At 42.1% G+C, this 22,084-nt stretch overlaps 1 protein-coding gene across 7 annotated transcripts in view; it reads right to left on the bottom strand.

The window, feature by feature from the left end:
• LOC147101823 (histone-lysine N-methyltransferase EHMT1-like) overlaps positions 1-22,084 on the bottom strand; it is a 158,397-nt gene that overhangs the window by 51,477 nt on the left and 84,836 nt on the right. For 5 of the 7 annotated variants that reach the window (XM_085965788.1, XM_085965793.1, XM_085965786.1 and 2 more), the window contains exons 8-15: positions 19,203-19,320; positions 10,357-10,464; positions 9,955-10,100; positions 7,787-7,930; positions 6,295-6,518; positions 3,989-4,177; positions 1,811-1,893; positions 92-198 (exon numbers count right to left, since the gene is read on the bottom strand). In XM_085965788.1, the coding sequence (XP_085821914.1) occupies positions 92-198; positions 1,811-1,893; positions 3,989-4,177; positions 6,295-6,518; positions 7,787-7,930; positions 9,955-10,100; positions 10,357-10,464; positions 19,203-19,320 (1,119 nt within the window). The remainder of the gene's footprint in view (positions 1-91; positions 199-1,810; positions 1,894-3,988; positions 4,178-6,294; positions 6,519-7,786; positions 7,931-9,954; positions 10,101-10,356; positions 10,465-19,202; positions 19,321-22,084) is intronic. The other 2 variants (XM_085965787.1, XM_085965792.1) reach the window with 1 other exon arrangement.

Below are 22,084 nucleotides of genomic sequence, written 5' to 3'. Positions count from 1 at the left end.
TATTGTAGAATTATATGGGTAGAGCAACACACAAGGTATAATAAAAACCTTTTCAAAGGTTTAAAAGTGAATAAAATAAAAGCATTTTAACCTGTACGAGCATATGGCAAATTTCCACGTGGCCTATCTCAGCAGCTGCATGGAGAGGGGTCCGCTTACTCTGGTGCTCAGCTCTAAAGTTAGGATCAATCCCATCAACTAGAGAAAAGAGGATTAGAAAATATTAAGTACTCAGGCAAATTTCTGGGTTTCTACAGTTTCAATTTGAAGCCAGTTACAGGCCAGTAGATCATGAGAATAAATACATCAAATAAACATGCTTGATATCTCTACCAGTAGGTTAAGGACATAAGAACATTTGTAGAAAGAAAGGGTCATTCAGCCCATAAAGCCCACTCCTTCTACAGAACGCTTACAATCTGCTTCTGTAATGTGTCTTTGAATATTTGGCTACAGTAAAAGTGCTATATAAATGCAAGTTGTCGTTCCCTTATTATGAACTCTCACTTATTCGACCTTGAGAGAAAAATGTCGACAAAATTTGTCTCTGACCCTCAAAGATCAAAACGCCACGACACCGGGCCAGTTGGTTTTCATAGATGACATTTCCATGGTCCCAGAAGCACAGAAAATATTACATTTCCGCAGGACTTTTGAAGCTACCCTTATCCTAAAAATCTTCAATCCCATCCATGATCAAATAAGGATCCGACATCAAATAATAATCCAGGTCTTTTTCTGAAGGAGTTTTTTGCTTGAGGTGTATTAATTTTTCCAGTGTGTCTGCTAGTGCTGCTCTCAGAATCCAAGTTATAAAGTCTGCTTGCATCTAGTAACCATGCAATTCACCATTTCAAACACCATGATCCCTTCCCTTCTCAATTTTTTCTCCTAGTAAACCAAGTTCAATTTTGCTCTTCATAACTTTCGTTCCCCCAAGCCTTAAAATCATCCTTGTTGCTCTTCTGTAACCCTCTCCAATGCTTTACAGGAAACTGTGTGTTATCCGGAGGCTCGAGCCACTGGCAAAAATCAGGAGCCGTTTTTTTTCTTTTCGTTTCTTTTCATTTCCCCAGTCAGGCACTGCAAGGTCTGTAGCTATAGCAACAGCTTCAGCTAGAGACGCATGCAGCTGCAGCCAACTCTTTAGAAGCTGTTGCTAAGCAACAGTGTTTGTTGTCAGATACGGAGATGAAAACCTCTGTATGCTTCAACATTAGAGCTGGAGTGTACGGCAGTTTTGAGGGAACGGCAACAGCTCGGTACCGGATAGCACAGAGTTTCCTGTACTATCTTGTTTAAGGTAGGGTACCCAATATTGAAATGCAATATTCCAAATAGGGTCTGACAAATGACCTAAACATGGCCAAGATAACCTGTTCCCATTTGTAATCACATTCCCTTGAGATGCATCCCAGCACGTGGAACATAAAGAATGGCAGGAAACAACCTGACTAATTGATATTCGCAATTTTAAGTAATTTCTTCATACAAATCTGAAAAACCTTAAGCAACAACTTAACTAATTTATAAAAGAATCAAATATGAAAAAGCAAAACCTAAGCTTTTGAAAGAGTATTCTTCAATTTGGGCCTAAATTAGTCTTTTTGAGCTACAATTTCTTCAATCATTGCATTTTGTAAGTTTTTAAATTTAAAAAATAGACTGCAGCAGCACTGCATGGCAGCTGGTTGTTCATTCTTCCTTCCTGATACCCCTCCACTGGGTCTCCATGTGCACAAGACCACTTCCCTTTCATTTTATAGTTGTTTTGCCTTTATATCCCACATTTAGACACATGAAAACTTACCCAGCATTAAAAGCACTTTCTGCATCTCCCCCTGCTTTGCAGAGAGATATAACTGCTTCGGATGAAAACGCAACTTCTTGGGTCTGTTTGAACAAAACAAATTAAATCTTATTAAGAAACTCAGCACAATAAGCTATTATTTCATAAAAAGTAGAAATATGGGCAGCATGGCACTGCACCGTGTGAAATCCAACATGCACTGCCGCAGAGTACAGGAAACTTTGGTTTATCCGGAGGTTAAAAGTCCGGAAAGCTCTATCTACCGGCAAAATTCAGGAGCCGTTTCCTATAAGTATTTTTACTTCTCGTTGCTTTTTTTCCCCCCCCAAGTCAGGCTCTGCAAGGTCTGTAGCTAAGCAACAGCTTCAGCTAGAGACGCTTTTAAGCTGCAGCCGACTGTTTTGAAGCTGTTGCTAAGCAACAGGGTTTGTTGATTCACACGGAGCTGAAAATCTCCGTATGTTTCAACATGTCCGGCAGTTTTGATCTAACGGCAACAGCTCGGTCCCGTCGGTGCCGGATATCACAAAGTTTCCTGTAATGGGAGATGGGTTTTGGCCCACAATTCCCAGAAGTGAGCTCCTATCGAGTCGAGTCTCGGAGCTTCACCAAACAAAGGAATGGAACGACTGTTGAGAGTCATTTCTGCTCTCATCCAACTCCAAGCAGAGTGCCCAGCTGAGAGCAGCTTTTGCAGAGGCCTGGTATCCTGTGAACTCAGTTTTTGCACAAATCTGAAGACCAGGGAATAGGGCAAAAGCAGAGGCGTGTCCTTAAATTTAAAAATAAAACAAAAATATGATAATAGGAATAAATCTGCTGGAGAGCAGAAGGGAGGAGTGCTCTGCAGTTCTGCAGACATATAATTTCCCCCCCACCCCCGTCAGTAAACTGCTTTTCTAAAAGGTTGCCAGTTTAACATTATTTTATGCCTTGGCTACACTAGTCACACATTCATTTGTTACTTCCAAAAATGGCTTGAGATGCAGGAGAAATTTAGGGCCCTGTCTGTAAGAAGTACTTTAAATGGAAAGTACTTTGCTTTATTGGGTGTTAGTTTAAACAATTTGTTTGAGTCCCACGAGGAGAGTTCAAAACGTACATTTCTCGATGACACCAAAATAAAATTATTTAGGTTCAGGTTAAAGGCACAAATTCTGCTCAGCTAACTCAACAATGACTTTATTTAACAAGGGGAACACTACCTCAGTTTCACACTGGGCTAGTCCAAGGAAATTTCGACTTAGGTAGAAGAGCTTCCTTGATAAAATATTGCTAGTCTGTTGATTTTTGTTTTCCCACTGCTCCATGAGCGGACTTTCACTGCTGTACAGTCCCACAAGCAATGGTTGGCAGGCTATTCACCCAGAGGATACCACAGCCGACACTGATCCCATTCTCACCCTGTGTCCCCATGCAGACTCCCCAACAGGAGGCTATAATGGCAAAGAGCGGGAACCCTGCCTGATTTTGTCCCCCTTCCCTCGACCAGTGGCAGGGAAGCCAACTGACGTGCCAACTGTTATGATCTGGCTCAAATCAGCAAACTCCGCAGAGACTCAATCAAATCTAGGACCATATCTGTATGCTTAGTGCTACACTAGAGAGCTGCTTTTATCCATTAAGCTATCAAAGGAGGTTTTCCAAATATGTTTAGTCATTAACACAACAAAAGAATTTCATATTTTGCAAAATACAATGCGAGCTAGTTTGATAAATTCATGATTATTTTTACATTTCCAGAATCATTTTTTTTTTTACAAACAGACACATGGAAGGGAGTACAGATGACACAACATGTTGAAGTACAAGTTGTGCAATTAAAGGAACTGCACCCATGATCCTCAAGTTGCAGATTCCAACCGTGCCATCAGAGGAACGGGACATGCCGGCTCCCTACATGGATAGGGGAAGGAGGAAAACAACTACCGTAGGTCACTCCTTTGCACCCTTAAGCATTGTTACAGAGCAAAAATGACACCGCCCTGCCTGAGCAACCTCAAAGCAATTGAGTCCACAGAAGGTGAAGAGAAAATAAATACACTAACTTCACTTTGGAATTTTTGGAGCGGTTAGCTTTTTTTTTTCCAAGTCAGTATTTTTACTACGCCATGTTTTCTATAGCAAATGGCTTTTAATCTTTGTTGCATCATAAACCCTTACTTTTTGAATGCTTACCTCTCTGTATCAAGCGCAAGAAGAATGCTTTCCATGGTCTCTTTCCCAGGCCCAGTTGGCAGACCTGTAGCTGATATGACTGCTCCTGATTTCAATGTAGTGGAAGGGCTGGAGGTATCTGAACTATCAGCTACTTTGGAGATAGCACTCTCAGCCTTGTTTTCCATAGACATTTTCATTCGCGCACTGCTGTAAAAATAATTTGAAAATGATATTAACTGACGAAAGTTAACTTATGTACTGTACTGTAGCTGGTTATTCGAACAAAGGTTAAGTTTCTAATACCAACAGACTACAAGAAATTAAAAGTACATATTATTTAAAGTGGAACATGTCAGCTTAAACATGTAAAAAATAATTACATTTATGAACATACTGCCTGTTTACAAACAGAATTCTGTCGAGAATCTTGATTCGTTTACCAAAACAAAGCATTTTGGTTTTAGACCCATCAGCCAACCTTTAAGATCACCAACTGCTCATCATCTCCCCTTATTTCCAGAAAGTGATGACCCAATTACAGCAAAATTAACTATGGGTGAAATGGAACACTGCCATCAACCAAATCTTAAATTGAAATAGCGATCCAAGTAAACTTGACAGCAAGTTTTAAACTATTATGAAAATGAAACTGCTGATACAGACAAGAAATGTATGAATTCAAAATTAAATATAATATCCAAGACCTAGAAGACAAAATAAATTGGATAACTCGCATTTATATAATGCCTTAATGCAGAAAAACATTCCAAAACACCTCACAGGAGCATAATAAAAAAAACACCTAAAAATGGAAGTAAATTGCTAAAATTAAGTTATATCACGAAATTTATATTCAGCAAAGATTGTAAAACTTGACAATAATGAGCAAGAGGCACACACATGACAGGAGTTTCATCCCTGCCCCAAGAATTGTGCCCAAACAAAATTTCTGGTGCAGACAGACCTTCTCGGTCAGTGCCATACAGAAAAGATTCCAACTTAAAGATATAATGAGAATATAAAATTTCAGTAATTTATATATAGGTATATGGATATCTAAATGCTCTTAAAGTTAAAGTAACTGTTCATAAGTTTAGGAACTGTAATTCATATCATGCAATTCCAATACACCCAACTGATCATTAATACAAAACTATTTGGTCATTTTTAAAATTTGTAATGAAAATTCAACACTTCAGTCACATAATAAAATTCTAGACAAATAATGGAAGTCTACAAAGGTACATCTGCAGCACAAGACACTCAGGCTGCTTTGTACTGTTTATTCCTATATAATTCTAATTAAGTATTCTACCGCTGAAGGCATGTGTGTGTATATATTTGTTGGATTCTATGTTATGATCTGGTATATAATTATATACCAAGTCACTTTTACAAATAATGTAAACGGAAAACAGGTTTATTTGAATTGGTCAGTATTTCAAATTATTTTAAGCACTTTTAATTACTGACCATTCTGTAACTTATGCACGTCACTTGCAAAACAGTGAAGTATTGAATGTAAAAATAGTACAAGGATACAGGGTAAAAGAATATCTGGATTATCGACTAATTTTTAAATCAAAAAGGACTCAGATCTCAGTAATCCAAGGGGCATTAATATCTATTTGACTTGGTGGCTGAAATAAGTAGGGAAAGAAACCTTTGAAATGCATTGCAAGCCATTCCCAAAAAAAGTTGGTTATACATCTCACAAGACATGGTGCAACAGGTATGTGTAGCTGAAGCCCTAGCAGTGTGAAGCCAAGTAAACAAGGACAGAAAACAAAAATCACACCATGGATTTTATCAAGACTAACAAAAAAGTTTCTCTTGCAAATATCACAATGAAACTGGAATTTGAGATATTTAAAAAAACAAAATTCAACAGTCCTCGCTATGTGATTCTTACCATCATTCAAACACACAAGATACAAATACACAGATTCTAAATACAGGAAACTTTGTGCTATCCGGCACCGACGGGACCGTGCTGTTGCCGTTCCCTCAAAACTGCCGGACATACCAGCGCTAATGTTGAAACATATGGAAGCTTTTGAGCTCCGTATCTGTCAACAAACCCTGTTGCTTAGCTTCTAAACAGTCCAAGCGTCTCTGTAGCATAGCAACAGCTTCAGCGAGACCTAGCAGAGCTTGACTGTTGAGAAAAAAGCAACGAGAAGAAAAAAAACCTAACGAAACGGCTCCTGATTTTTGCCGGTGGCTCGAGCATTCCGGACAGTTAGCCTCCGGATAACACAAAGTTTCCTGTACTTGCAATTCTTTTCAGTAAGAGCATTATCATCTAACCACAGGTGACCCACCTTGCTGTAGTGGTGTCTGCTTTTCCATTCACAGCAACAATCTTGTCCGGTGTTGGAAGCGGTACCATAGAGGTAGTGTCTGCTTTTGCTATGGTAACTTCTTTTGCTTGAACAGTATCCTCACCACAGTGCGGGCAGAAAGACAACCCATTCATATGAGATGCACAATTCTTGTGAAAGCGGTGAGAGATGGTACTATCAGGCTGGCATTCCATGAATGTCCCCTGGAAAGACCATATGAATTTAGTACATGTCATTCATAACTGACAAGCACTTGAACATAATTTTTTTAATGCTATTTTCACCCCCATGATTTAAAATGAGTGAAAGGGCTGATGGCAGCATGCTCCCGAGCCACGTTAAAACAAACTGAATGGTAAATGACACAAACTGACTATCCATTCCAAATTTTCAGAATTTCCCACACATAACAGATACAACTCTGCTCTGGTTGAAGCAGAAAATGGACTACACAGGAATTCTTAGTATTGAACCCAAGTCATCCCATTCCCATTATCTGCTGCATTACTGGGGGGATCATCCTGGTAGTAATAAACTTCAAAATTCCTTTATTTGTTAAATTGGAGACTGGAGTGGTGTAAACAGGTCAGCAAGATGGGTACAGAATAGTAATAAAAGATTCACTTCACAACTATACGCACAAGGTTGTATTCCAAGTGTGGTTGAGAATGCAACCCTACGAGTGTCGTGTCTGTTGTCAGCTAAATACGGTGTGCATTTCATGAAATAAAGGATGAGCAAAATGGATCACAATTGTTCCAACCTGACCCAACTCTTGCACTGATGTACTTGCCTCTGATCACTTTTGGGGCAACCAAGAAGCAGTACTCCCTCCCCTCTCAAAATTGTGCTCCTCTACATGTGAAAAAATTTAATTCCTATCAACATATATAGAGGACCAGATCCAAAAACAATGTTAATTTGAGTGCATAAAATGATTTGACAATTAAAGAGCAAGTCAACTGAAATCGAAAAAGCTTTGCTACCTCCACCATGAAAGACCAAAGAGCCAAATCTAACTTTAAGTCTCATGTGCCATCTGGTGGGCAACTAATACAAATTTCCAACATACATAAAGATTTCCTAAGCTGCTTGTTAACTGCACTGTGTTGCGTAAAAATAGGAGGCAGACTTTTTTTTTTGTTTCTTATTTTGGAAACAAACCAGGGAGCTCACTATAAACACACGATTTTTCAAGAGCTATTCTCCAGTTACCTGAAAAAACAAAATTGATACACTTTCTCGTTATTAACTATGAACATACATATCACATTGATCATTTGGCTTACAAGCTAACCTGATATTGGAAAAAGTCAGATCAATCATTTTACAGGTTACAAAATAATTTTGCATATTGCATGCAACATTAAACACATTATTTGAGTTTTACAGCCAAGAACCAAAATAAGTGAGAAATATTTTTCATCTTGATATTTGTACTTATCCACTATATGAGACTCTCTACACTTACAGCAGTACAGAAGTATCCACATCCTGGGCAACACTGATGTTTAACCATCCGGGATCTGTGGTCCTCACATAATACCATTAGCTGCACCTTATTGGAGGGTCGCATCATCTCTTGTTTGATCACGCTGTTAATACAGCTACTTAACTGCAAGAAATATTAATTCAGGCAAATTACAGCTGCTGATTTGCAGATTTTGCTCTAAATTGAACTAGATTTTATCAGCACAAAATTTTCATCACAGCTGAACTCTCATGTGAACACATAGGCCACCGAGTCACCAGTTTATTATGTGGGAGCGCTGCACTGTCGGAGGTGCTGTCTGTGGGAGCGCTGCACTGTCGGAGGTGCTGTCTGTGGGAGCGCTGCACTGTCGGAGGTGCTGTCTGTGGGAGCGCTGCACTGTCGGAGGTGCTGTCTGTGGGAGCGCTGCACTGTCGGAGGTGCTGTCTGTGGGAGCGCTGCACTGTCGGAGGTGCGGTCTGTGGGAGCGCTGCACTGTCGGAGGTGCGGTCTGTGGGAGCGCTGCACTGTCGGAGGTGCTGTCTGTGGGAGCGCTGCACTGTCGGAGGTGCTGTCTGTGGGAGCGCTGCACTGTCGGAGGTGCTGTCTGTGGGAGCGCTGCACTGTCGGAGGTGCTGTCTGTGGGAGCGCTGCACTGTCGGAGGTGCTGTCTGTGGGAGCGCTGCACTGTCAGAGGTGCTGTCTGTGGGAGCGCTGCACTGTCGGAGGTGCTGTCTGTGGGAGCGCTGCACTGTCGGAGGTGCGGTCTGTGGGAGCGCTGCACTGTCGGAGGTGCTGTCTTTCGGATGAGACATTAAACTGAGGAACCATCTGCCTTCTCAGCTGGATGTAAAAGAACCATGGCAAAATTTTGTAAAAGAGCAGAGTGCTCCTCAGTATCCTGGCCAATATTTATCCCTCAACCATCATCACTAAAACAGATTACCGGTTATCTCATTGCTGTTTATGGAACCTTGCCGTGCAGAAATTGGTTACTGCGTTTCCTACATTACAACAGTGACCACACTTCAAAAGTACTTTATTGGCTGCAAAACACTTTGGGACGGCCTGAGGTCGTGAAAAGCGCTATATAAATCCAAAGTTCTTTCTTCCTCACAATGGGCTAAATTATATTATAAACCACAAAAGAGAAGCAAAGTGCATCAGCTGAACCTTTAGTTTTATCATAGACGTTTGTGAATTGATCATTTAAACTAAAAGTACGGTGGAACAAGGTTTTCGGTGTGCAAAAGTAACAAAACTGAAAACCTATTTATAAGCAAAGGAAACCTTCCCTCTGTTTTTCAATTGTGTTGCTTTTAAAATTGTATTGCACAACATAGGTTATCAGAGGATATTGGATTTGTAAAGCAGTTCTACACAATTTAAATTAAGATTTTTTTTAGGTGGCGTGTTATATAAAAATTCACTGTCCTCCACATGTGACAGTCTCTACATCGTAGGGGACGCTGCGTTTACTTTAAATTCAGCATATCTCAATCAAACCATTTAAATGGACATGCTTTAGGATGAACTGAAGATAGATACATAGAGCTGATTAAAATGGACCCGAGTGTCTTCAAACCGGTTGCATATGTGGTGCACTTTAGTATTTACATGCACTGCACGTTGCAGGGAACCTTCTATTCCACAAGTTACAGAAAAATCTCACGAAGAAATGACATGGTTGAGTCTTCACTACAGAAGGATATATTAATGTTAAAGATATGGCACTATGTCTTGCACATATCAATAACTAATACATTTCCTTTTGTCAAATCTAAACTCCAAACAAGGCTCCACAAAATTTGACTAAATAATATAAAATCTAATCAACAATATCCTTCAATTTGCTAACTCTTTAAAAAAAAAAAAAAAAAAAAAGTTCTACTGTATCATCCTAAATGTAGTATTCTTATTCTTTCAGGAGTAAGTTTAACATGTTTAATTTATTTTTTTTTTTTTTTTTTATTTATTTTTTTTTTTTTTTAAATTGTTACATTCTATAATTTTAATGCAATTTCAACTTTAATAAGATTTATTTATATTGGTAAATTTAAATTTAGGTTGAGTATGTAATTCAGACATTGAGTATCATAACAATCCATCAAGCAACATAAACCTGCTCATACAATTGCTTTCTCAAACTTGTACCAAGAGTTCCTTACCTCTTCGTCTATATTCTCAGTGGCCATACACTTATTATTGGCCAGTTTAACAATCTCTCGGCTTTTTGGTGTTTCCATCCGACAGCTACAAAGAGGTAACTCCTGCAGCTTATCTAGTTCCATTGAGTCGGAGCTTTGGGAAATACCTGCATAGAATCACAATATTGGAACAGCTCATTTCTACCATTTTAAGTATAAAAATAATCAGAAACATGACTAGTCAAAAGCACTCACATAGATTATGCAAAATTCAAATGAACTGAAACCTCCAGGCTGTATACATTTTCCAAATGCTTCCACCGAATGGCAAGTTAGTTTTTATATCATAGCTGTATATTTACAAATAAATTCTGCGGCACAAATATTCTTACCAACGCCTTAACACCAAGAATGCAACATTACCTGTAGATTGTGAAGAAAACAGACCACCTGCAGGCAGATCCAGTGAGTCAAGGGGCACCTCGGTGTACTCATGATTATCGGTCAGAGCTTGGCTCTCTGTTGCAGCACCTGTAAATAATGAAATCTACACTCAGACTTTTATAGAAGCAATGTAATCATACAACAGTCCGGATTTGGAGGCTGGTTCTGAAAGATCCCAAGTTTTGTTGGAAATATAAGCCCCACAACATTTGATCACCTCGGGTGTTTGTTTTCTGTGCTAAGTTCAGTTTCAACGGGTCACTGAATTCCTAACTTTTTATTGAGGGCTAGAAATCAGTTTTAATTGACTAACATTTGCTGGTTGGTTTCTTGAATTTCAGATCTGAATATTCTATTGGTGGTATGATGTTAGAGGAGCGCAGCGGACAGCAGACACATGGCTGGAGATGGCGCACGTGATGTCCACCAGCACGCTGCAGACCTTACGCGACAGGTGGGCGCCGGAGGGACTGGAGTGCATCAATACGGGCAAGCACGGTGGCATAGTGGTTAGCACTGTTGCCTCACAGCGCCAGGGACCCGGGTTCGAATCCGGCCTCGGGCGACTGTCTGTGTGGAGTTTGCACATTCTCCCCGTGTTTGCGTGGGTTTCCTCCGGGTGCTCCGGTTTCCTCCCACAGTCCAAAGATGTGCGGGTTAGGATGATTGGCTATGATAAATTAACCCTTAGTGTTAGGGGGGGTTAAATACGTGGGGTTACGGGGATAGGGTGGGATATGTGTTGGGGTAGGGGTTACGGGGATCGGGTGGGATATGTGTCGGTGCAGGCTCGATGGGCCGAAATGGCCTCTATCTGCACTGTGGGGTTTCTGTGATTCTGTGAATACCACTGGAAATGGCAGACGCAGGGTTCTCCCATCATTAGCTGTACTCATAATTAAATGTCAACCCATCTACGGTGCGGTGAGGTGAGGTAGACAATTAGCACATTTAGTGAGCTATCCTTCCCATTGATAAAAGAGACAGGTTCCTCAAGTGGAGCCTTTAGTGACATGTGGGTCCCATCGATAGCCCTCTGCACCCTGGGGAAGACAGCAATCCTATGGATGCTGATGCACCTGTCTCTTTGCTGTGCTGGGGACATGTCTTATTTAATGAAGTCGGATGCCCTGCAGAAGATAGCATCTGTCACCTGTTGAATGCAGGTCCGCACACCTCCTTGGCTGTTAGAGGTCTCTAGTACCGGACTGGAAGGAACCAGTTCTGTAGAAATTGAGAGCTGTCGTCACCTTCATTGCCAATGACAATGCACTGGAAGATGCATCTCTTCAAAGGTGGTCTGTGCACACAGAGCTCATCCGGCAATGCCTCAGATGACATCCGCTCCCTGTAAACACTTTGGTGGGGGCGGGGGGGGACAGTTGTGAGATCGATTCAGTCTCTGGCTATGGTGCTTCAAGCGACACGCCTGCTCCTCCTCCAAGTCGTCCATAATAATCAGCAACAGGGGAATGTCCAGTGGATAGGCCATTACAATGCTTTCACCTTCCTTACACATAGAAATAGGTGGCGGCCTTGAAAGTAATTGCCTTTCCACACAAATAGCAATCTGGATGACAAAGCTGACAAGAATAAACTGCCAAAAATGAGAGATTTTGTAAAGAAATACTCTTACACCAATTTCCAGACTGCTGGGGTGAGGCTCCACAAATTTAATGGTCGCTTTGTTTGCTTCGCAGGCCAAGAGTCATGTGCTGGCCATTATTCACGTCAATACCAGGTCAGCCACGCCATTATTTTTCAGTCTAACTGGCTATGGTGCAAATAAAGGCATAAATCGAGCAAATTTGCAATGATCATTGACTACAAAGGAGGGCTGAGCGGCGAGATCAGCCTTTTATCAGTTTTAGCTAGCTGCGGAGCGACGCAAATAGGTCAGCAATCTACGGTGCAATGCAACTAAATTATTCCATTATTTCCTGCAACGTTTATGTATTAACAACGGCGCACGCCGTTAATAGGTCATCGACGTCTGCCCTCGTTGACAGTAGGCTCCCGAGCTATGGAAAGTGGTCCACATTATCAAAATCCATGACGAGGCCTTGGACAATCGGGGAGCACTACTGTGTGGCGGGGGCAGGTTGATAGAGGACCTTTGTCTTACGGATGTTTAGTGTAAGGCCCATGCTCTTGTATACGTCGGTGAAGGTGTCGACGATGGATTGGAGTTCAGCCTCAGTGTGCGCGCAGACGCAAGCGTCGTCTGCATACTGTAATTCGATGACAGAGGATGGGACAACCTTGGATCTGGACTGGAGGCGACAGAGGTTGAACAGTTTCCCGTTTGTTCTGTACATTAGCTCCACTCCAGCGGGGAGCTTACTGAGGGTGAGATGGAGCGTTGGTGTGATGACACAGCCTTGCTTGACCCCAGTCCGTACGTGAATTGGGTCTGTGGTGGATCCGTTGGTCAGGATCATGGCTTGCATGTCGTCGTGAAGCAGGCGGAGGATGGTGAAAAACTTTTGAGGGCAGCCAAATTTGAGGAGAATACTCCATAATCCCTCACGGTTGACGGTGTCGAAGGCCTTTGTGAGGTCAAAGAAATCCAACATGCTTCAGTGTACCAGTGCAGCCTTCGGTTGCCTGAGGAAGAGAGTGTTTGAAGACCAGGACCTCAAACCCAGCACCAAGCTCATGGTCATGGTCTACAGAGCAGTAATGATATCCGCCCTCCTGTATGCTTCAGAGACATGGACCATGTGCAGCAGGCACCTCAAAGTACTGGAGAGGTACCACCCAGGCTGCCTCCGAAAGATCCTGCAAATCCATTGGCAGGATAGGCGCACCAATGTCAGTGTTCTCGCTCAGGCCAACATCCCCAGCATCGAAGCTTTGACCACATTCGATCAGCTCCGATGGACGGGCCACATCGTCCGCAAGCCCCATACGAGACTCCCAAAACAAGCGCTCTATTCGGAGCGCCAACATGGCAAGAGAGCCCCAGGTGGGCAGAGGAAACACTTCAAGGACACCCTCAAAGCCTCCTTGAAAAAGTGTAACATCCCCACCGACACCTGGGAATCCCTGGCCCAAGACCGCACAAAGTGGAGTAGAAGCATCCGGGAAGATGCCGAACACCTCGAGTCTCTTCACCGGGAGCAAGCGGAAGGCAAGCGTAAACAGCGGAGGGCGCGCACGTCAACCCAAGCACCCCACCCACACACCCCTTCAACTACCGCCTGCCCCACCTGTGACAAAGACTGTAGGTCCCGCATTGGGCTCATCAGTCACTTGAGAACTCATTTTTAGTTTTTTTAAAATTCATTGATGAGATGTGGGCGTCGCAGGCTAGGCCTGCATTTAGTGCCCATCCCTAATTGCCCTTGAGAAGATGGTGGTGAGCCGCCTTCTTGAACCGCTGCAGTCCATATGGTGTAGGTACACCCACAATGCTGTTAGGAAGGGAGTTCCAGGATTTTGGCCCAGCGACAGTGAAGGAACGGCGATACAGGTCCAAGTCAGGATGGTGTGTGGCTTGGAGAGGAACTTGTAGGTGGTGATGTTCCCATGCGTCTGCTGCCCTTGTCCTTCTAAGTGGTAGAGGTCGCGGGTTTGGAAGGTGCTGTTGAAGGAGCTTTGGCGAGTTGCTGCAGTGCATCTTGTAGATGGTACACACTGCAGCCACAGTGCGCCGGTGGTGGAGGGAGTGAATGTTGAAGGTGGTGGATGGAGTGCCAATCAAGCAGGCTGCTTTATCCTGAATGGTGTCGAGCTCCTTGAGTGTTGTTGGAGCTGCACTCATCCAGGCAAGTGGAGAGTATTCCATCACACTCCTGACTTGTGCCTTGTAGATGGTGGAAAGGCTTTGGGGAGTCAGGAGGTGAGACACTCGCCGCAGAATTCCCAACCTCTGGCCTGCTCTTGTAGCCACAGTATTTATATGGCTGGTCCAGTTCAGTTTCTGATCAATGGTAACCCCCAGGATGTTGATAGTGGGGGATTCAGCGATGGTAATGCCATTGAATGTCAAGGGGAGATAGTTAGAGTCTCGCTTGTTGGAGATGGTCATTGCCTGGCACTTGTGTGGTGCGAATGTTACTTGCCACTTGTCAGCCCAAGTCTGAATGTTGTCCAGGTCTTGCTGCATATGGACACGGACTGCGTCAGTATCCGACGAGTCTCGAATGGTGCTGAACAGTGTGCAATCAGCGAACATCCCCACTTCTGACCTTATGATGGAGGGAAGGTCATTGATGAAACAGCTGAAGATGGTTGGGCCTAGGACACTGCCCTGAGGAACTCCTGCAGTGATGTCATGTGATTGAGATGAATGACCTCCAACAACCACAGCCAACTTCCTTTGTGCTAGGTATGATTCCAACCAATGGAGAGTTTTCCCCTCGATTCCCATTGACTTCAGTTTTGCTAGGGCTCCTTGATGCCACACTCGATCAAATGCTGCCTTGATGTCAAGGGCAGTCACTCTCACCTCACCTCGAGTTCAGCTCTTTTGTCCATGTTTGGACCAAGGCTGTAATGAGGTCAGGAGCTGAGTGGCCCTGGCGGATCCCAAACTGGGCGTCAGTTAGCAGGTTATTGCTGAGTAAGTGCCGCTTGATAGCACTGTCGACGACACCTTCCATCACTTTGCTGATGATTGAGAGTAGACTGATGGGACGGTAATTGGCCGGGTCGGATTTGTCCTGCTTTTTGTAGACAGGACATATTTGGGCAATTTTCCACATTGCCGGGTAGATGCCAGTGTTGTAGCTGTACAGAAACAGCTTGGCTAGGGGCGCAGCTAGTTCTGGAGCACAAGTCTTCAGTACTATTGCCGGAATGTTGTCAGAGCCCATAGCCTTTGCAGTATCCAGTGTCTTCAGCCGTTTCTTGACATCACGTGGAGTGAATTGAATGGGCTGAAGACTGGCATCTGTGATGCTGGGGACCTCAGGAGGAGGCTGAGATGGATCATCCACTCGGCACTTCTGGCTGAAGATAGTTGCAAATGCTTCAGCCTTGTCTTTTGCACTCACGTGCTGGGCTCCACCATCATTGAGGATGGGGATATTTTTGTAGCCTCCTCCTCCTGTTAACTGTTTAATTGTCCACCACCACTCACGACTGGATGTGGCAGGGCTGCAGAGCTTTGATTTGATCCGATGGTTGTGAGGTCACTTAGCAATGTCTATTGCATGTTGCTTCTGTTGTTTGGCATGCAAGTAAGTCCTGTGTTGTAGCCTCACCAGGTTGACACCTCATTTTTCGGTATGATCACCCGGCTTGATGGTAATGGTAGAGTGAGGGATATGCCGGGCCATGAGGTTACAGATTGTGGTTGAATACAATTCTGCTGCTGCTGATGGCCCACAGCGCCTCATGGATGCCCAGTTTTGAGTTGCCAGATCTGTTTGAAATCTGTCCCATTTAGCATGGTGGTAGTGCCACACAACACGGTGGAGGGTATCCTCAACATGAAGACGGGACTTCGTCTCCACAAGGACTGTGCGGTGGTCACTTCCACCAATGCGGTCATGGACAGATGCATCTGCAACAGGTAGATTGGTGAGGACGAGATCAAGTAGGTTTTTCCCTCTTGTTGGTTCCCTCACCACCTGTCGCAGACCCAGTCTGGCAGCTATGTCCTTTAGGACTCAGCCAGCTCGGTCAGTTGTGGTGCTACCGAGCCACTCTTGGTGATGGACATTGAAGTCCCCCACCCAGAGGACATTTTGTGCCCTTGCTACTCTGTGCTTCTTCCAATTGGTGTTCAACATGAAGGAGTGTGGAAGCAAGTCATCCTCAGTTCCGAGGGACTGCCTAAGACGATGATCATGGCACATGGTTGCAGCAAATTCAGGTCCAATATTGTCCAGCAACTTATTTGAGATGTGGGACTTTGTTAAACTGAAGCAGAGGTTGCAGAACTAGCCCTATGCTATTACAGCTCCAACTTGTGCTCTCATCCATTTTCATATCAGTGTCACAATTACTGTTAGTGTATGCAAGTGCCAGCTTGGTTCAGTGGTAGCACTCTAACCTTTAAGTCAGAAGGTTGTGGATTCAAGCTCACTCCAGGATTCAAGCATATTATCTGGCCTGACACTTCAGAGCAGTATAGACGGACTACTATATTGCCAGAGGGACCTTCTTTCAAACGAGGCATTAAACCAAGGACGATAGCAAAATACTGCAGATGCTGGAAATCCAAAATAACAACAAGGACCTGTGTCTCTTCAGGTGGTATCAAAGATTCATGGCACTATTCAAAGAAGCAGAAGGGAGTTCTCACCAACATTTCTCTCTCAACTACCACCATTCCAAAGGGCAGATTAACTGGTCACATTTTAATTGCCTTTTGTTGGAACTTGTTATATGTAAATTGGCTGCAATGTTTACCTACAAATCAACCATGGCTGAACGTGAAAAAGTAATTAATTGGCTGTGAAGCGCTTTGGGACATTCTGAGGACATGATAAATGCAAGTTATTTCTTTCTTTACCAGCTGAATGGATATTACCAAACAGGCTCTTTTTAAAACAAATCAGTTTGAGGAAAAAATAGTCCGAAACGAAGAGTCTCACAATTAAGGCAATTATTACGGCACACATTTACAAAAACATGAACATGGGCAAAAAAGAAAATTAAATAATGATGAGGACAGAGGAATGAAAAGCCAAGCAATTAAGCTGAAAACAGTGAAAATTAATCAGAGGTAGAAATTGAGAATTCTTAATAAAAACTTGGAAGCGATGATTTTAAAGAGTACGATGTTTTAAAAAATAAATGTTTACATAATGCAATAAAGTTAATATATTGGACAATGTAGTTAAATTACAGTGATGAAGAAATTAAAGAAAAAATGGGATCATCAATCTATTACAATCAAAATGCCACATCTACAGAATATTCGAAAAGATAGAAGACAAGACATACAAGGGGTAAAATCACCTTTTTTCTGAAGATTGCTAACACATAATCTAACTGCAATTTCACAAGTAGCACAGATATAGATTCCATGACTATCTAAAGCAGTATGAAGACATCGACAGACATTACAGGACACAGTGCCACTGGTAGTGAATTACTTTAACCGCAAGTGCAAAACTAACAGGTGTTTGAACTGAGTATTTTCTCAAGAGTATCACTTTGTATGCCTACTACAGTATTGACACAATGTACGATATTGTCAGTATGTTAATAGTTAAATATATACAAAAAAGATTTTGAAAATTAGAAGCAATTCTCAAGTATTTTCAATGCAGAGGGCAACTGGTATCTATGGTTTCCATGGTAGATACAGCCTGAGGATCTGCTCTCGTGTCGATGATTATTACACGGTTGTCACTTGGCATCTATTCAGCATAACCATTAAATTGTGGTTCGCTAAAAGCTAGGTTTGCAGTAAAAACTTTGATGGCAATTTTCCAACCATGATTTCATTCTGTGGGTATTAAAACTCTGAATTTTAATAACAATAAAAAAATTTAATAATGTAATCAAATACAGTACAAAACTGAAACAAATAATAATCTTAATGTGAATTTTCTGCTGTCAGCCAAGAGTAAATAAAAGTCAACTTTCAAAAACATGCTAATTCACAAATAGCCCTGAGGTATAAAATATTGTGCTGCGATATAGTGTACCATTTTTGGCTCAATATGCTTTATAGTTTTATTTACACATCTGCTGCAACTCACTGTGGGTGCAGACCAGAGAAATGCTGCTGCACCTCACTGCAGATTACGCTGAGTTGCCTGGATGCATGAATAAAGTTCAGATCTCCAATTAGCCATTTTTTAATGTTAGGAGAGAGCAGCCAGCAATGTCATTTCTCGCAAGGCATTAAAGACTCAAAAGTTTATATAGCTTATCTGAGCACTTTATAAAATTAGCTTTGCACCATGCACCATGCTGTGCGGCACCTAGTGCAAAGTCCCAAGTATTGAGAGAGTACTTACTAGAGATGGTCTTGCATCTCTTGCTTTAGTGTGCTTGGGAGACAAATTGCTGACCTGATTCAAGTGATACTGCCACCTTGGTATTAATACAAACCTAAAGCCAATGCAAAAGTGGTACAGGAAACTCTTTGATATCCGGCACCAACAGGACCGGGATGGTGCCGGTTGATTAAAAATTCCGGATAACGAAGAAAGGACATGGAGTGACAATGGCCCAAGGTACGAGAGCCCCGTTCCACAGACACAAGTGCTGGAGCCCTGTTCCACAGACACAGGTACAGGGGACCAGGTTACACAACCAGAGGTGCAAGAGCCAGAATTACATGGCAAAAGGTATGAGAACCCTGGTTACACAGCCACAAATACACAGTATACGGAAGCCTCAAAACCTACTCCAGAATTTTGCCGGTTATTAGAGAATTCCGGATAATTAGGTGCCGTTTAAACGAGAGTTTCCTGTACTAGAATAAAAATTTTTAAAGGAAGTATGTAAACCTAACCGTCCCACACCAGTAGCACAACCACTGGCAAAATGATTCTCGAGACATTTATGTAAAACATATAAATTTAATGCACTGAGCAAATACAGGAAAGACAGCACTAGATTATCGACAGGGTACTGTGTTATGTCATTGGACCTCACAGGGTTACTGTTTATATTCAATGGGGAATTATATAAGAATTCACCATTCCCAATAGTACAGGATTTAATTATACTTTAAAGACTGCTATTTGAAATAACAAAAATATATAGGGAAAGGCAATCTTCATTTTAATCCAACATCATCCTACAGCACAGCACCAAGTAAAGTAAGAGGCAACTTCCTTGGCCTCAAAAATAGCACGCAACAGTTCCTGCCCTAATTTTGTTATCCGTGTAATGCCATTTATTTGTGTTACCTGTATTATTACTTGTTTTTGGTCGGTTTTTCCGTCTTCGTTTCCTGGTTGGTTTAACCCATGGGCTGTCATTCTTCCCTTTTTTCTTCCACTTCCTTTTCAAACTAGACTCCGAACTCTGGACGATCAAGAAACAGGTTTATAAAAATTATTTGCTGCAGTTATTTAGAAAGTTCTATACAGGAAACTTTGTGCTATCCGGCACCGACGGGACCGAGCTGCTGCCGTTCTCTCAAAACTGCCGTACACTCCAGAGCTAATGTTGAAACATACGGAGATTTCCGTATGAATCAACAAACCCTGTTGCTTAGCAACAGCCTCTAAACAGTCGGCAAGCGTCTCTGTAGCGTCTCTAGCTGAAGCTGTTGCTTAGCTACAGACGTTGCAGAGCTTGACTGTTCAAAAAAAGCAAAGAAAAGAAAAAAAAACGGCTCCTGATTTTTGCCGGTGGCTCGAGCTTGCCGGACGGTTCGCCTCCGGATAACAAAGTTTCCTGTACTACCCTTCTAATGAGCAGACTTTTCAATTTCAATAATAGGCTGAAATAATTTCAAACCTAACAAAAGTAGAATTATACTGAAAACAATCACATGTCTTTTGTTACTTTTTAAAATGTCAACAGTGCATTACAAGAGAGAAACTACAACTTTGTACATTCACTGAAGTTAGTAAATGTGCTACTGAGATCCCGATAAAAACTTTCACCACAAAGGCTGTACAATAATAATAATAATAATAAATCAACTTTATTGTCATTGTTAGTGCACAAGTGCAGTACAACGAAATGTAGGCTTGCGGCTCCCGAGAGTGTACATTTAGATTAAGACATTTAAACATTCAACATACATTTGGCTTGTAATACATTAACATAACCATAATAAAGTGCATTGGCAGATGTGCAGGCTTTAGAGTTTATTTGTGGAGTTCAGTAGGATGACAGCCCTGGGAAAGAAGCTGTTCCTAAATCTGGTCGTACGGGTGCGAATGCATCTGTAGCGTCTCCCAGATGGCAGGAGGGCGAACAGACTGTGGCTGGGGTGGGTAGGGTCTTTGATGATGGACCGTGACCTCCGTAAACAGCGTAATGCAGGAGATACACACCAAGTATTTTTTTTTCTTTATTCGTTCCTGGGATGTGGACGTCGTTAGCAAGGCCAGCATTTATTGCCCATCCCTAATTGCTCTTGAGAACTGCGCTAGGGATACAACTATATATACTAACAACTTCATTTAACTACATTTGTAACAGAAAAATCTTGTGAATGAACACAATCCTTGAATATAAAACTACTGTTACAAATTTCATGTCTGAACTAGATATTCTCGCAAGGTTCAGCTTCACCAGTCTCTCACATAAATAGACCTTGCATCCCTTGTGAACAGGGATTTTTACCTTTGCTGCCCAACATCTGGTCATACAATAGCATGACCTGGGAAGCATGACAATGTAAGCCCTTGTTAAATGAAGTGCAATCCAGAATAAGCCCCCAAATGTGCTTCTCCAATCTTCCAAAAAGCAGGCTGATGAACACTTTAGTTAAACAAGACCAATTACAAATTAAAAGGGTGATATGCTTTACAAACAATAAGTGAACAAATAGAATATATTAAATCCCCTTTTACTTCAACTTCGGAACACTTCATAACCAAGTACACCACACAGTCCCCGTTAGCAGGCTAACTGCACTCTTCTGACCAGTAATGTCTCTGAAAATGGTCAGCTCTAAACTTAAAAACAGCCCACTTACTATCTAAGCCCGGCATCCTTACCAAATCAAACAAAACGGTCCCAGATCACACACTTCTTTGTTCCTCATTTCTTAAGGGAATAGGAATCCAACAGCTTGACCTTTGATGCCATACTCTCTCTTTAGGGATTGACCAGTTGAGCTGCCAATCAAATCCACCACCACTCTCCAAGGTGTCGGCTCCCTATCGATTCCAACCAAGGGGGCCACCCCAGCACAACAGGTGTGAATGCTTACTGAAATGTCCAAACAAACTTCAATTGTCTCAAGTTAAAACGGTATGCTCGGGAGTAGAGATGGGCAATAAATGTGGCAATGCCACTGTCACCCACATCCAGAGAGCAAATAAAAAAAACTGCAGCAAGCACAACTTCTTCAACTGCTTTGTCTTGGTGTAATGCACATTCCCAGTGCATGGTTATTCAACGGATTGAACACCTTATAATCTAAATTTAATTTCATAATAACATTTTAATACAAATTACATATACTCGTGACCAAAGTCAAAAATCTCAAAGCGTGACGACCATTAAAAAAAAAAATTCTTAAAAGCAGATTGAGAAATCTACTACATGCCACTTAAAAATATACATACACATGGATTGACCAACTTATAATATGAAGTAATTTTAACGTACTATTCTCTCTAAGGAGGCTATGGCAAATTTCTTTAATCCTGGTATAAAGGGTTGTGTTCATCAGCAATGTTAGGCCTCTATGCATTGGTGTGCAACTCTTACAGCAACAAGTACTAATACAATTGAGTGAAGTCCAGTAAGGTCAAATCAAGTCCCCGACACTCTGTATAGCTCCATACCACGTGGTGTTTTTATCCACCGAGTCATCAGGAAAGTGCGCTGGAGACAAGACTTGTTCAAGTACAAATGAATGAGGCATGCAGAACCAAATTTTGCAAGGCTCAGAAAAATCTTGGAAGTTAGTAAGGCAATCAGTAAAAAGAAAATGAAATCAAAGGTGCAATGAAAATGTATTTTTGTCTGTGCTGCATCCAATGCTGATTTATTTAATTCCCTCACAAAACAACATGGTTTAAAAGCAAGAATTGCTCACAGAAAGCCGCCCAATTTGTTTTGATATAATAGCTCCAAAATATAAAGATATTGTGTCTGGCCA

The sequence above is a fragment of the Somniosus microcephalus genome, chromosome 23 (genome assembly GCF_052327205.1).
Source record: "Somniosus microcephalus isolate GS21.2 chromosome 23, FLI_Smic_1.0, whole genome shotgun sequence".
NCBI lineage: Eukaryota > Metazoa > Chordata > Chondrichthyes > Squaliformes > Somniosidae > Somniosus > Somniosus microcephalus.
Note: the sequence above shows the minus strand (reverse complement) of the source record. Positions and strands in the feature narration are given on the sequence as shown.